Source organism: Oncorhynchus mykiss, chromosome 23, assembly GCF_057628025.1.
Source record: "Oncorhynchus mykiss isolate SJ-2025 chromosome 23, ASM5762802v1, whole genome shotgun sequence".
Classification (NCBI taxonomy): Eukaryota; Metazoa; Chordata; class Actinopteri; order Salmoniformes; family Salmonidae; genus Oncorhynchus; species Oncorhynchus mykiss.
This window is the reverse complement of record NC_143044.1, coordinates 32,795,857-32,808,519: the sequence shown is the minus strand read 5'-3', so window position 1 is coordinate 32,808,519 and position 12,663 is coordinate 32,795,857. Positions and strand designations below refer to the sequence as shown.

The 12,663-nt window shown below is 45.5% G+C and overlaps 1 protein-coding gene across 5 annotated transcripts in view; it reads right to left on the bottom strand.

Moving 5' to 3' along the window:
- baiap2b (BAR/IMD domain containing adaptor protein 2b) overlaps nt 1-12,663 on the bottom strand; it is a 158,717-nt gene that overhangs the window by 89,381 nt on the left and 56,673 nt on the right. For 3 of the 5 annotated variants that reach the window (XM_090217318.1, XM_036960473.2, XM_090217317.1), the window contains exon 3: nt 11,467-11,553. The exons of the other annotated variants lie outside the window; for them this stretch is intronic. In XM_090217318.1, the coding sequence (XP_090073444.1) occupies nt 11,467-11,553 (87 nt within the window). The remainder of the gene's footprint in view (nt 1-11,466; nt 11,554-12,663) is intronic. 5 annotated transcript variants of the gene reach the window in all.

Below are 12,663 nucleotides of genomic sequence, written 5' to 3'. Positions count from 1 at the left end.
ATTATTATTAGTATTGGATGGAAAACACTCTGACATTTCTAAAACTGTTTGAATGATGTCTGTGAGTATAACAGAACTCATATGGCAGGCAAACACCTGAGAAAAAATCCAACCAGGAAGTGGGAAATCTGAGGTTTGTAGTTTTTCAACTCAGCCCCCATTGAAGATACCTTAGTGATATTAGTTATGTTTCACTTCCCAAGGCTTCCACTAGATGTCAACAGTATTTAGAACCTGTTTTGAGGATTCTACTCTAAAGGAGGGGCTCATAAGGGCTCTTTGAGTGAGTGGTCAGGCAGAGTGCCACAGCCTCGGTCTGGCGCACTCACGTGAAAGCTAGCTACGTTCCACTTCATTTGTACAGACTAAGGATTTGTCCGGTTGGAACATTAATGAAGTTTTATGTTAAAAACATCCTAAAGATTTATTCCATACTTAGTTTTGCATGTTTCTACGGGCTGTAGCGGAACCTTTTGAACTTTTTGTCGGACGTTTGGCGAAACCTGAACACGCGTTTGGATTTGTTTACCAAACGCCATAATAAAAGAAGATATTTGGACATAACTGATGGACATTATCGAACAAATCAAACATTTATGGTGGAACAGGGATTCCTGGGAGTGCATTCCAATGAAGACCATCAAAGGTAAGTTAATATTTAAAATGCTATTTCTGAGTAATGTTGACTACCCAATATGGCGGGTATATTTTCGCTGCTTTGTTGTCAAAAGGCTGTACTCAGATTATTGCATGGTTTGCTTTCTCCGTAGGTGTAACTGTAAATGCTTTTTGAAATCAGACACTATGGCTGGATTAACGAGAATTCTATCTTTAAAATTGTGTAAAATACTTGTATGCTTAATTATGAGATTTTTGTTGTTTTGAATTTGGCGCCCTGCACCGTTCACTGGCTGTTGCAGGAGGGGGAGGGGGGGGGGTTAACACAGGCAAACTTAAATCAGTTTTACCAAATTTGTACCAGCATATCACATGTGCAACCAGGGGGAAAAAAATCCTAGACCAACCTTATTCCACACACAGGGATGCATACAAAGCTCTCCCCCGCCCTCCATTTGGCAAATCTGACCATATTTCTATCCCCACGATTCCTGCTTACAAGCTAAAACTAAAGCAGGAAGTACCAGTGACTCGCTCAATACGGAAGTGGTCAGATGACACAGATGCTACACTACAGGAATGTTTTGCTAGCACAGACTGGAATATTTTCCAGGATTCATCCAATGGCACTGAGGAAGACACCACCTCAGTCATCAGCTTCATCAATCAGTGCATTGATGACATCATTCCCACAGTGACTGTATGCACATATCCCAAACAGAAGCCATGGATTACAGGCAACATCCGTATCGAGCTAAAGGCTAGAGCTGCCGATTTCACGGAGCGGGACACTAATCCGGACGCTTATACAGCTGCCGTCAGACAAACCATCAAACAAGCAAAGTGTCAATACATGATTAAGATTGAATCCTACTACACCGGCTCTGACGCTCGTCTAATGTGTCAGGGCTTGAAAACTATTTACAGACTACAAAGGGAAACCCAGACGCGAGCTGCCCAGATGCGAGCTAAACGCCTTTTATGATCAAATCGAGGAAAGCAACACTGAAGCATGCATAAAGGGAGCACCAGCAGTTCTGGATGACTGTGTGATCACGCTCTCGGTAGCCGATGTGAACAAAACCTTTAAACAAGTCAACGTTCACAAGCCGCTGGGCCAGACGGATTACCAGGACGTATACTCAAAGCATGCGTGGACCAACTGTCAAGTGTCTTCACTGACATTTTCAACCTCTCCCTGACCGAGTCTGTAATACCTACATGTTTCAAGCAGACCACCATAGCCCCTATGCCCAAGGAAGCAAAGGTAACCTGCCTAAATGATTACCGCCCCGTAGCACTCACGTCGGTAGCCATGAAGTGCTTTGAAAGGCTGGACATGGGGGCCTCCCGGGTGGCGCAGTGGTTAAGGGTGCTGTACTGCAGCGCCAGCTGTGCCACCAGAGACGCTGGGTTCGCGCCCAGACAAAAAATAAAAAAAAGAAAGGCTGGACATGGCTCACATCAACAGCATCCTCCCGGACACCCTAGACCCACTCCAATTCGCATACCGCCCCAACAGATCCACAGATGACGCAATCTCAAATCGCACTCCACACTGCCCTTTCTCACCTGGACAAAATGAACACCAATGTGAGAATGCTGTTCATTGCCTACAGCTCAGCGTTCAACACCATAGTGCCCACCAAGGTCATCACTAAGCTAAGGACTCTGGGTCTATGCACCTCCCTATGCATCCTGGACTTCTTGATGGGCTGCCCCCAGGTGGTAAGACTAGGCAACAACACACCTGCCACGCTGATCCTTAACACTGGTGCTCCTCAGGGGTGTGTACTTAGTCCCCTCTATTCTCTGTTCACCCACGACTGCGTGGCCAAACACGACTCCAACACCATCATTAAGTTTGCTGACGACACAACAGCAAAACTACCCCCACAACATGATACTGCCACCCCTGTGCTTCATGGTTGGGATGGTGTTCTTCAGCTTGCAAGCCTCCCCCTTTTTCCACCAAACATAACAATGGTCATTATGGCCAAACAGTTCTATTTTTGTTTCATCAGACCAGAGGACATTTCTCCAAAAAGTATGAACTTGGTCCCCATGTGCAGTTGCAATCTGGCTTTTTTATGGCGGTTTTGGAGCAGTGGCTTCTTCCTTGCTGAGTGGCCTTTCAGGTTATATTGATATAGGACTCGTTTTACTGTGGGAAGCAAAGACACTTTTGTACCCATTTCCTCCAGCATCTTCACAAGGTCCTTTGCTGTTGTTCTGGGATTGATTTGCACTTTTCACACCAAAGTACGTTCATTTCTAGGAGACAAAACACGTCTCCTTCCTGAGCGGTAGGACGGCTACGTGGTCCCATGGTGTTTATACTTGTGTATTGTTTTTTGGACAGATGAACGTGGTACCAGAAATTTGGAAATTGCTCCGAAGTATGAACCAGACTTCTGGAGGTCTACAACTTTTTTTCTGAGGTCTTGGCTGATTTATTTTGATTTTCCCATGATGTCAAGCAAAAAGACACTGAGTTTGAAGGTAGGCCTTGAAATAAATCCACAGGTACTTATCCAATTGACTCAAATGATGTCAATTAACCTATCAGAAGCTTCTAAAGCCATAACTTCATTTTCTGGAATTTTCCAGCTGTTAAAAAGGCACAGTCAACTTAGTGTATGTAAACTTCAGACTTCAACTGTACAGATTACCTCAACTAGCCTGTACCCCCACACACTGACTCGGTACCGGTGCCCCATGTTATTGTTATTCTTACTGTGTTACTTTATTATTATTACTTTTTATCTTAGTCTACTTGGTAAATATTTTCTTAACTCTTCTTGAACTGCGCTGTTGGTCAAGGATTTGTAAGTAATCATTTCACGGTAAAGTCTGTTGCATTTTGATTTGATTTGATTCTATGTAACACTATAGGGGTGATGTTAGTTGATTATTCAGTCCTGTGTGTGCAGTGCAGTTCCATTCCCCTGTCTCTAACGCACATTAGAGACGTCTACATTATTTATCCTCACGTGACAAAAGTCCTCTAGCGGAGCGCGTCACCTTAAAAATACCCTCTCTTTATATAACCTAGAACCAGGATAACTGTAGGGAACAGGCAATCAGGCCACCCCATTCCCTATATACTACACTACTTTTGACCAGGGCCCATAGGGAATAGGGTGACTTTTTGGATTGTTTTCATTGGCTGTGATTTCCCCTGGTTAGCTTGGGTTGATATATTATTGATTTGTTGGATTATGACTTCTGATCAATTATGTATATGTCTAACCCAGAGGTAGTATCTGCTTAAATGATCGTCAATCAATGTACAACGTTAGCAACTACAGCTCTGTTCAGTACTCTTAGCTACCCATTCACATTGGCTTTCTCTCACTAACTACCCCCTCCTGCCCTTTCCCTCACCACCCTCCCTTATCCTCCTCCTCCCTTCTCCATCCTCTTCGCCCTCTTTTTGCCTTGTCATCTATGGGTCAAGACTGTGCATGCCTCTCTCTATAATCCGAATACCATTAACTACTGTTAATTTATTCTGCTTGGATTAATCAGATATTTTACAGTCATTACATTGTAGAGGCGACCGTGGGACATGGGCTGCATCACAGCCTGCACTCTATTTCCTATATAGTGCACTATAGGGATGCACATGGAGTCTCTCTCCACTAAATGAAGGCACATCTCTACTACTCTGTTGACTGCCTGACGCATCCAGCTATTTCTGCCCTCAAGAAACGCAATGATAATAACGCAATAATTACTTGCCCCCCATTTTACAAATCCTTCCCCTTATCTCTCTATCAGCATCAGTTATAAACTGGGGGTAAGTACTACAGTATGTATGCAAGAGATTGTTTAAAGCCAAGTAACGTGGCACCACCCATCCATCACCCGTTATCCATCCTGCCGCTCCTTATCTGCCTGTCAGCCTGGACACTGGTGGAGACATGGCAGAGGAGGGTGTGTGTGTCCACACTCTCTCTCTACGCCAGGCAGCCAGCAGAGAGAGAGAGAGAGAGAGAGAGAGAGAGAGAGAGAGAGAAGAAAAAGAGAAGAGAAGAGAAGAGAAGAGAAGAGAAGAGAAGAGAAGAGAAGAGAAGAGAAGAGAAGAGAAGAGAAGAGAGAGAGAGAGAGAGAGAGAGAGAGAGAGAGAGAGAGAGAGAGAGAGAGAGAGAGAGAGAGAGAGAAGATCATGGGGCCTGCGGATAATGAAAGTGAGCAGGCTGTAAAAGTGTTTGTACTTCATGCCACAGCAGAGAGCTGCCAGCCATCCCAGCCCGCCCACAGACAGCACGGCTATCAAAGGGGTCCGCGTGCCCACCCAGTCGGCCCGGGAGATCCCAAATGACCCCTTTTGCTCACTGCCTGCCTGGCCTGGCATTGCCCCTGGGGCTGACTACACTATCCTGGGTAAAAAAAAAACTATGTAATGGGCTGACATTAGGCAAATTGTGCGAATAATGGCTGTCTTTCTGGTTTCATTGCTTCTTTTTATAATTGTTCTAGACTATTCAATGCCGATGTTCATCCATTAGGCTATAGTACTGCATTTCTGCCTCCCCTCCTCCCTCTGCGTAATATAAACAGTCAGCTGTCAAATACAAAACAAGCCTTCGACCATGTAGTTAATTGGAATCTATACAGCAACTGTTTCCTTTTATCACTGTGTGGAGATAGAATGGCTGATCATGCAAACACACTGTCACTGCAGGTTAGCCTGACTGGTGAGCCATTGAACTACAAAGAATGAACACATAGAGCATCTCTTGTGATGTTTCTCACATCATACATGCAAGTACTGTGACAAATAAATGCATGCTCAGGTGTAGTACATACTCATGCACACACACAAACACACACATACTTTGGTTGCTTTAGGCAACACTGATGTCCAGAGACAGAATCAGTCTCCTCTGTTCAGCCCTGCCTGTCACTAGACTGCAGAGAGGGAGGGAGGGATATACTGTGCTGCTTAGTCATGGCTAGGGGCTAGGTTTGCAAAAACAACCAAAGGACCTCATAAAACACAAATCACACACACACTTTAGGACAGGCAGTAGATAAGGGACCATTGAGAGTACAGAATCAATATGGACATGGATCAACCCTTTTTCTCCCCAATTCTGTGATATCTAATTGGTAGTTACAGTCTTGTCCTATCGCTGCAACTCCCGTACGGACTCGGGAGAGGCGAAGGTCGAGAGCCATTCGTCCTCGGAATCACGACTCCGCCAAGCTGCACTGCTTCTTGACACACTGCTCGCTTAACCCGGAAGCGACCCGCACCAATGTGTCGGAGGAAACACCGTACAGCTAGCGACCGAAAGTCAGCAGGCATGCGTCCGCCTATCACAAGGAGTCGCTAAAGCGCAATGGGACAAGGACATCCCAGCAAGCCAAACCCTCCCCTAACCCGGACGACGCTGGGCCAATTGTGCGTCGCCTCATGGATCTCCCGGTTGCGGCCGGCTGCGAAACAGTCCAGGATCGAACCCAAATCTGTATTGACGAATCTAGCACTGTGATGCAGTGCCTTAGACAGCTGTGCCATTTCGGGAGGCCCATCAACACCTGTTTAATATGGAGATGGTTCAACACCTGTTTAATATGGAGATGGTTCAACACCTGTTTAATATGGAGATGGTTCAACACCTGTTTAATATGGAGATGGTTCAACACCTGTTTAATATGGAGATGGTTCAACACCTGTTTAATATGGAGATGGTTCAACACCTGTTTAATATGGAGATGGTTCAACACCTGTTTAATATGGAGATGGTTCAACACCTGTTTAATATGGAGATGGTTCAACACCTGTTTAATATGGAGATGGTTCAACACCTGTTTAATATGGAGATGGTTCAACACCTGTTTAATATGGAGATGGTTCAACACCTGTTTAATATGGAGATGGTTCAACACCTGTTTAATATGGAGATGGACACTTTAAGATGAGGGCACTGGGATGTAATAGTAATAGAATCATCAGCAGCAATAGAGCCTCATCTACCCTAGCATACTGTACTCTGTAACATCCTCCCCTAGCATATTGAAATCCTAATCTGAACGGTCACTGCACAGATAATGTCATTGAGGCTGAATACAGACTATAATGGGCTTCTACTGTTCAGATTGGAGTGGGCAAACCAACTCAGTTCAATCAGTATTGACTGAGAGAGGCAGAGTGGGGGGATGAAAAGATGAAAACTTCAGAAGAAATGTGAAGGCCAAAATAAAAGACTCTTCTTCTACCATGAATAATGAATGAGGAAACTATTCTTTCTATCCTCCTCTCTAACCTCTGATCTCAGACAACCCTCCTTTCCGCTTTCCTCTATTCTCTTACTGTAAGCTCCCCTTTCCCATAGTGCAGTAATAACTGACTGTAAGAAACAACAACAACAAACAGAACATGCTTGTGTGTGTGCATGTGTAAGTGAGTGAATGAGTGTGTGTGTGTGTGTGTATGTGTGTGTGTGTGTGTGTGTGTGTGTGTGAGTGAGTGAGTGAGTGTATGTGTGTGTTTATGTGTGTGTGTGTGTGTGAGTGAGTGAGTGAGTGAGTGAGTGAGTGAGTGAGTGAGTGAGTGAGTGAGTGAGTGAGTGAGTGAGTGAGTGTATGTGTGTGTTTATGTGTGAGTGACTGAGTGAGTGAGTGTGTGAATGAGTGTGTGTGTGTTTATGTGTGTGTGTGTGTGTGTGTGAGTGAGTGAGTGAGTGAGTGAGTGAGTGAGTGAGTGAGTGTATGCGTGTGTTTATGTGTGAGTGACTGAGTGAGTGAGTGTGTGAATGAGTGTGTGTGTGTGTGAGTGAGTGAGTGAGGAGTGAGTGAGTGAGTGAGTGAGTGAGTGAGTGAGTGAGTGAGTGAGTGAGTTTATGTGTGTGTTTATGTGTGTGTGTGTGTGTGTGTGAGTGAGTGAGTGAGTGAGTGAGTGGGTCCAGTTTCAGGTGGTGCTTCAGCTACTTTTGCTCATTATTTGTCCTTTTCCCATTCACACCCCTTGCCATCTATCCCCTGTACAGCAGGTCTTTCTGCAACCCCCTCCAGCCCAATAAATCTCTTCCAAGATGGCGTAGCAGTGGGGATGTCTGTTTTGATTGTCCTGTCCCTTATATATATCGTTTTTCTTAGTATATATTTGTATTACTTTTTTGATCTCTTCTTCCATCTACGGACTGAACATACTCCCCTGCAACGCGCCTCACTCAATGTGGTATGGATCTGCTATTTTTACACTTTTGAACCGGAACCGCCTTCTGAAGCTAGCCAGCTAACTAGGTACTAGCTAGTAGTTAGCCTGGAGCTAGCCTCAAGCTAGGCCCTTCTCCCGGCTAGCCAAAGAATTCCATCAGATAATTCCTGGGATTCAATACCTCTTCTGCCAATTGGCCTGGAACCTTTGCTGCCGACACGGAGCCCTGCTGATCCATCACGACTGGTCTGCCGACGTAACTGTCCGAGGGGGTTACAACAGACTCTAGTTGCGACGTCTCCCTGAGGCCCATCTGCTAGCCTGCAGCTAGCCCCGCCCTGCTAGCTGTCTGAATCGCCGTGCCTACAGCTCGCCTAGTTCCTCACTGGACCATATGATCACTCGGCTACACATGCCTCGCCCTAATGTCAAGATGCCTTGTCTGTTGCTGTTTTGGTTAGTAATTTTTTCCTTATTTCACTGTAGAGCCTCAAGCCCTGCTCAATATGCCTTAGCTAGCCCTTTTGTTCCACCCCCCACACATGCGGTGGCCGCACCTGGCTTAAATGGTGCCTCTATAGACAAAACCTCTCTCATCTTCACTCAATGCCTAGGCTTACCTCCACTGTACTCACATCCTACCATACTCTTGTCTGTACATTATGCTTGGAATCTATTCTTCCGCACCCAGAAAACTGCTCCTTTTACTCTCTGTTCCGAACGCACTAGACGACAAGTTCTTTTAGCCTTTAGCCATACTCTTATTCTACTCCTCCTTTGTTCCTCTGGTGATGTAGAGATTAATCCAGGCCTTGTAGCCCCCAGCATCACTGCCATTCCCCAGGCGCACTCATTTGTTGACTTCTGTAACTGTTAAAGCATTGGTTTCACGCATGTTAACATTAGAAGCCTCCTCCCTAAGTTTGTTTTATTCACTGCTTTAGCACACTCCGCCAACCCGGATGTCCTAGCCGTGTCTGAATCCTGGTTTAGGAAGGCCACCAAAAATCTTGAAATTTCCATCCCTAACTATAACATTTTCCGACAAGATAGAACTGCCAAAGGGGGCGGAGTTGCAATCTACTGTAGAGATAGCATCGAAAGTTCTGACATACAATCCAGTCTGTGCCCAAACAATTCGAGCTTCTACTTTTTAAATTCCACCTTTCCAGAAACAAGTCCCTCACCATTGCCGCTTGTTATAGACCCTCCTCGGCACCCAGCAGTGCCCTGGACACCATATGTGAATTGATGACTCCCCATCTACCTTCAGAGTTTATACTGTTAGGTGACCTTAATTGGGGCATGCTTAACACCCCGGCCATCCTACAATCTGAGCTAGATGCCCTGAATCTCACACAAATCATCAAGGAACCTACCAGGTACAACCCAAAACCTGTAACCATGGGCACCCTCATAGATATCATCCTGACCAACCTGCACTATAAATACACCTCTGCTGTCTTCAACCAGGATCTTAGTGATCACTGACTCATTGCCTGCATGCGTAATGGGTCCGCGGTCAAACGACCACCCCTCAGCACTGTCAAACGCTCCCTAAAACACTTCAGCGAGCAGGCCTTTCTAATCGACCTGGCCCGGGTATCCTGGAAGGATATTGATCTCATCCCGTCAGTAGAGGATGCCTGGATGCTCTTCAAAAGTGCTTTCCTCTCCATCTTAATTTAGCATGCCCCATTCAAAAAATGTATTACTAAGAACAGATATAGATAGCCCTTGGTTCACCCCAGACTTGACTGCCCTTGACCTGCACAAAAACATCCTGTGGTGTTCTGCATTAGGATCGACAAGCCTCGGCGATATGCAACTTTTCAGGGAAGTCAGGAACCAATATCCTCAGTCAGTTAGGAAAGCCAAGGCTTCAAACAGAAATTTGCTTCCTCTAGCACTAATTCCAAAATGTTTTGGGACACTGTCAAGTACATGGAGAATAAGAGCATCTCCTCCCAGCTGCCCACTGCACTGCAGATTGGAAACACTGTCACCACCGATAAATCTACGATAATCAATCATTTGCATTTTTCCAAGGTTGGCCATACTTTCCACCTGACTACCCCTACCCTGGCCAAAGTCTCAGCACCCCCTGCAGCAACTTTCCAAGGCTTTCGACTCTGTCAATCACCGCATTCTTATCGGCAGACTCAATAGCCTTGGCTTCTCAAATGACTGCCTCGCCTGGTTCACCAACTACTTCTCAGATAGAGTTCAGTGTGTCAAATTGGAAGGCCTGTTGTCCGGACCTCTGGCAGTCTCTATGGGGGTGCCACAGGGTTCAATTCTCGGGCCGACTCTTTTCTCTGTATATATCAATGATGTCGCTCTAGCTGCTGATGATTCTCGGATCCACCTCTATGCAGACGACACCATTCTGTATACATCTGGCCCTTCTTCGGACACTCTGCTAATAAACCTCCAAACGAGTTTCAACGCCATGCAACACTCCTTCCATGGCCTCCAACTGATTTTAAATGCTAGTAAAACTAAGTGCATGCTCTTCAACCAATTTCTGCCCGCACCCTCCCGCCCAACTAACATCACTACTCTGGACGGTTCTGACCTAGAATATGTGGACAACTACAAATACCTAGGAGTCTGGTTAGACTGTAAACTCTCCTTCCAGACTCACATTAAGCATCTCCAATCCAAAATTAAATCTAGAATCGGCTTCTTATTTTACAACAAAGCCTCCTTCACTCATGCTGCCATACATACCCTCGTAAAACTGACTATCCTACCGATCCCTGACTTCGGCGATGTCATTTACAAAATAGCCCCCAACACTCTACTCAGCAAACTGGATGTAGTCTATCACAGTGCAGTCCGTTTTATCTCCAAAGCCCCATATACTACCAATCACTGCGACCTGTATACTCTCGTTGGCTCGCCCTCACTACACATCCATCGCCAGGATCATCTATAAGGTCCAGGTCATCTATAAGTCTTTGTTGGGTAAAGCCGCGTCTTATCTCAGCTCACTGGTCACCATAGCAAAACCCACCCGTAGCACAAGCTCCAGCAGGTATATTGCACTGGTCATTCCCAAAGCACTTCCTTTGCCCGCCTTACCTTCCAGTTCTCTGCTGCCAATGACTGCAACGAATTGCAAAAATCTCTGAAGCTGGATTCTTATATCTCCTTCTCTAACTTTAAGCATCATCTGTCAGAGCAGCTGACCGATCACTGTACCTGTACACAGCCAATCTGTAAATAACACACCCAACTACCTCATCCCCATATTATTACTTACCCTCTTGCTATTTTGCACCACAGTATCTCTTCTGCACATTATCATCTGCACATCTATCACTACAGTATTTATGCTAAATTGTAATTAGTTTCACCTCTAGGGCCTATTTATTGCCTACCTCCCTACTCTTCTACATTTGCACACACTGTACATAGATTTTTCATTTTTTCTTTTATTTTGTGTAATTGACTGTTCCTTTGTTTATGCGTAACTCTGTTGTTGTTTTCGTCGCACTGTTTTGCTTTATCTTGGCCAGGTCGCAGTTGTAAATGAGAACTTGTTCTCAACTGGCCTACCTAGTTAAATAAAGGTGAAATTTTAAAAAATCAAATAAATAAATAGGGGTTCTACAACCCCCTCCACCCCACTAGGGGTGCTGCAACCTCCTACAGCCAACACTAGGACTCACCAAGATCCTTAGAGCCTTGACTTTCGCTGGCCATCTCTCCCATCCTCACCAGTGCCTCGAAGTAGCCCTTTGCAGCAAATGTGACACCTGGAAACATGGAAGTATCGGGCGTCAGATCAGGGGCGGAGTGGAAATATTGGACATTAAAGCCTTCATCACCCCAGCTATAGCTATAGCCCCAGTCAGTTAGGGAAAGGGCTAAAGGCAACTATAGTCTATAATGGGAAAGAGCTAATGCTGCTACAGGCGACAATGGAAAGAGATAATGCTGCTACAGGCTACAATGGAAAGGGCTAATGCTACTACAGGCGACAATGGAATGGGATAATGCTACTACAGGCGACAATGTAAACGGCTAATGCTACTTCAGGCGACAATGGAAAGGGCTAATGCTACTACAGGCGACAATGGAATGGGATAATGCTACTGCAGGCGACAATGTAAAGGGCTAATGCTACTTCAGGCGACAATGGAATGGGATAATGCTACTGCAGGCGACAATGTAAAGGGCTAATGTGACAATAAAAATGGTGGCTAAAAGGAAAGGACAGCACTGAAGAAGAGAAACAGCTATAGGAACTATTGCTGGATAGAGCAGATGCTGGATGGAAAGTGGAACTACAGGAAATACAGACTAGAGAAAGTTAGGATAGTCCAGGGAATGCAAGATATACCAGTCTTAACAACTGCAAAACTTTTAAAACATAATATGACAACCTGCCTAACTTTCAAGGTGATTCATAGGCTACTGCAATACAAATGAAGCCAGTGTGCTCCTTTAGACTGTTACTCATGCAGAGTGACAGAGACACTAACTGAAACATCTACCAGTGACTCGGGTCTCAGTCCAGGAACAGGGACAAGGAACACAGAGCAGGCACAGAGTTGCTCTCATAATGAGGGGACAGGATGTCCAGTTAGATGGATACATATGTATGCGACAAGGAGACTCCACTCAGAACATATTAACTTTGACTGATACGGCATCCCGCGTGGCGCAGTGGTCTAGAGGCTGGGTTGGGTTGGCGCCCCCCCCCTTGGGTTGTGCCGTGGCGGAGATCTTTGTGGGCTATACTCAGCCTTGTCTCAGGATGGTAAGTTGGTGGTTGAAGATATCCCTCTAGTGGTGTGGGGGCTGTGCTTTGGCAAAGTGGGTGGGGTTATATCCTTCCTGTTTGGCCCTGTCCGGGGGTGTCC